At 45.0% G+C, this 2878-nt stretch overlaps 1 protein-coding gene across 1 annotated transcript in view; it reads right to left on the bottom strand.

Moving 5' to 3' along the window:
- Nucleotides 1–134: 134 nt before the first annotated feature.
- The window catches only part of SARC_04721 (hypothetical protein), a gene marked incomplete at both ends in the record, with an annotated part of 3433 nt that continues 689 nt past the window's right edge, over nt 135–2878 (bottom strand). The window contains 5 exons of the mRNA XM_014301425.1: nt 135–182; nt 212–336; nt 929–994; nt 1931–2095; nt 2399–2644. Of these exons, the coding sequence (XP_014156900.1) occupies nt 135–182; nt 212–336; nt 929–994; nt 1931–2095; nt 2399–2644 (650 nt within the window). The remainder of the gene's footprint in view (nt 183–211; nt 337–928; nt 995–1930; nt 2096–2398; nt 2645–2878) is intronic.

Raw genomic sequence — 2878 nt, 5'->3', positions numbered from 1 at the left:
AGCATGACATACACCATACCATTAAACCCTAAACCCAAAAACCCAAAACCCCCCCCCCCAAAAAAACCCCCCCCCAACTGCGCACTTGTCCTACCCAGACCATACCGTATAGGTTTCTGAAGCCCACAGCCGCCTCACTCGAATTGCTTGGCTCCAGCAGATCCTGTGCGTCCTTGAGATTCCTGGGTGTGTCATATCCACAGCACCCCACCAACACCACATCTATATCGCTCTCAGCTATTTCTTTCCACGAGCGTTGCTTCGACCGGTCGCATTCTGGGTTGAACACGGGGTCACACCCGCCATATCGGATCTGTTCAGGAACCCAGTGCCCACCTGACACATCGGCGTATCGAGATATGGCATTGAGGGTCGGGAAAAAAATGAAGGGAATCTCGAAAGCCCGCGGTATATGGGTACGAACATACACACAATTGCAATTAAGTTTCCAAAAGCGAGTATACTCGAACAAATAGGCGTCGGCGCCAGCGGAATTGCCACAACTCGACCCAACGTCGATCCTGAAAATCGATAACACATGTTTCTGCTATCTGTTCAAGTTTCGATGTTAAAGTCGAAGTCGAAACAGGACAGCCTCTAGATATTCGCGCAGCGCTGAACGCGAACGGATTTGTGTGAAGACAACGACAGATCACAATCAGGGAATGAAATAAAGTGAATTTCCTCTACGTTAAGATGCGTCGGATGAACTGGCTATCGAGTTCTTTGATACGTACACCACCTCGAGACACTGAACTCAACAGTACAAACCACCTCGAGACACTGATCTCAACAGAACAAACCACCTCGAGACACTGAACTCAACAGTACAAACGACCTTGAGACACTGAACTCAACAGTACAAACGACCTTGAGACACTGAACTCAACAGTAAAAACCTCCTCCCGATGAGAACAACGGTGCATACCATCGAAAGGTGGATCCAGCCATTCCACTACATATACACGGGGCTTGCGGGTGGAAGTGGGGAGTTCTGCAATACAGGGTAGATATGGAGGTATACGAAGCGAGTATTGCGTTAGATGGATGGGATGCGTTAAATATATATTCGCTGCTTGTTCTGTCGATAGGCCGATAAGTGAGGTTGCATGTTTTGTGGGTGGAGGCTGGAGACTGTATACTACTCAGTGTATATAGAGGCGTACCTATCAAGACGCGATACATGCCTTACACGCCTTGTGATCATGCGAGGTGCGTGTGGGAGGTGGATGTGCTTTGTGGGTGGTGGCTTGGAATTGTATACTACTAAGAGAATATTGAGCCGTTACTATGGCGTGGGAAATGTGTGCCAGGACAAGTGAGCTGGATGGGATACATAAGGGTGCATGGTGGTAACGCAAAACAACCATCGCTCATAAGTCGCAGAGCCGTTTGTCTGTGGTTGTAGTGTGGGCGGGTGTGAGCTGAAAGTTCGCTACTTGGCAGTCATGCGATGGGTGGACAAGGAATGTGCATGTCCGAAATAGGCGCTGTAGAATAGAATGTTGATGTGTACATGTATGTATACGCTCTCACATATATGAAGTACCTCGCTAGGCAATCATGCAGGCACATGACCCATCGGCTTTTAATAGCCACTGAGAACACGCACTGTGGCAGCTATGAAATCATCGCGGAGGACTTTTCCACCATTCGTCCACAATTGCGTCCCCAAATCTAAACCTAAATTTATTCCGAAATTCAACCCCGAATCCGACTCTAATTCCAAATACTAGCACGTATTCAATTTCAACACAAAATCGTCTACACAAACATCCGCACACTTAACCCCGCTTTCCACTGTAACCTACGTGCATCTCATTGCCATACATAGATTCGTTTATGACAGCTTCCACCAACCGCAAACCCAAGCCCAACCTCGTACCCGAATTGAACCCAATTCGTCACCACCGAACATTCGCATACTTACCCACACTCTCCACTGCAGCCTGTATGCGTTGCATGCCATCCATGAACTCGTCCCTTAGAGCTTCTCCTCGTTCTTTCACTCCGCAGTGTTCCGCGACTTCAACAAAGGTGCGCGCGACATCTTTGCAGCTGTGTGGCTCTAGATTGAGCACCTTCACGTCACAGCCTGATACATGGTCGTTAACATGCATTCAAATTATGAATATATATTCAAATACACATTCAATATTAATATACATTCAGATTATATATATACATTCAAATTATTAATATACATTACAATTATGAACATACATTCTAATTATTGATATACATTTAAATTATTAATATTTCTGGCTTTGATTTTCAACACTATCGCAAACACGTCTAACCCCCACACTGAAACAATATATACCAAATATTTACACTGAACGGTTCTGTTTTCTCCTCTACAGTGAACAAATCGGCTTCTCCCATACAATAAACGAACCTGTTTTCTCCTTGAATGTGTCTCCTAGACGATTGCACGTGTCTATGACAGTAGAATACGACGTGGCACAGACAGTACACAACGCCTGCGTAAGTATCATGGTGGGATGCGCTATCTTGAGCTTTGCATCGTCCAGTTGGTATAGGGAAACGCCGTGATGAACGGACTGTTTGACCTTCAGGTCGATCTCTGCCTGAGTCATGGTATCGGGATCGATGGCACTGACGGTTACTCTCTGCAACTCGCCTGCGAAAGTGTGTATGTATGGGTTGCAAATGAGAAAATATCAGCGACACTACTTGGTTCTTGAATAGAAGCATGTGTGTGGTTGAGTGTTCACTTTACAAATTGTGCTTGAGGTGATGGGTAGGATATACACGTAATGCTAGACAAATTTTAATACAAGTATGTGTGCAATCAAGTACATATATATATATATATATATATATATATATATATATATGTGTGTGTGTNTATATA

The sequence above is a fragment of the Sphaeroforma arctica genome, assembly GCF_001186125.1.
Source record: "Sphaeroforma arctica JP610 unplaced genomic scaffold supercont1.277, whole genome shotgun sequence".
Classification (NCBI taxonomy): domain Eukaryota; class Ichthyosporea; order Ichthyophonida; genus Sphaeroforma; species Sphaeroforma arctica.
The sequence above is the reverse complement of the archived record's forward strand: the minus strand, read 5'-3'. Positions and strand labels throughout refer to the sequence as shown.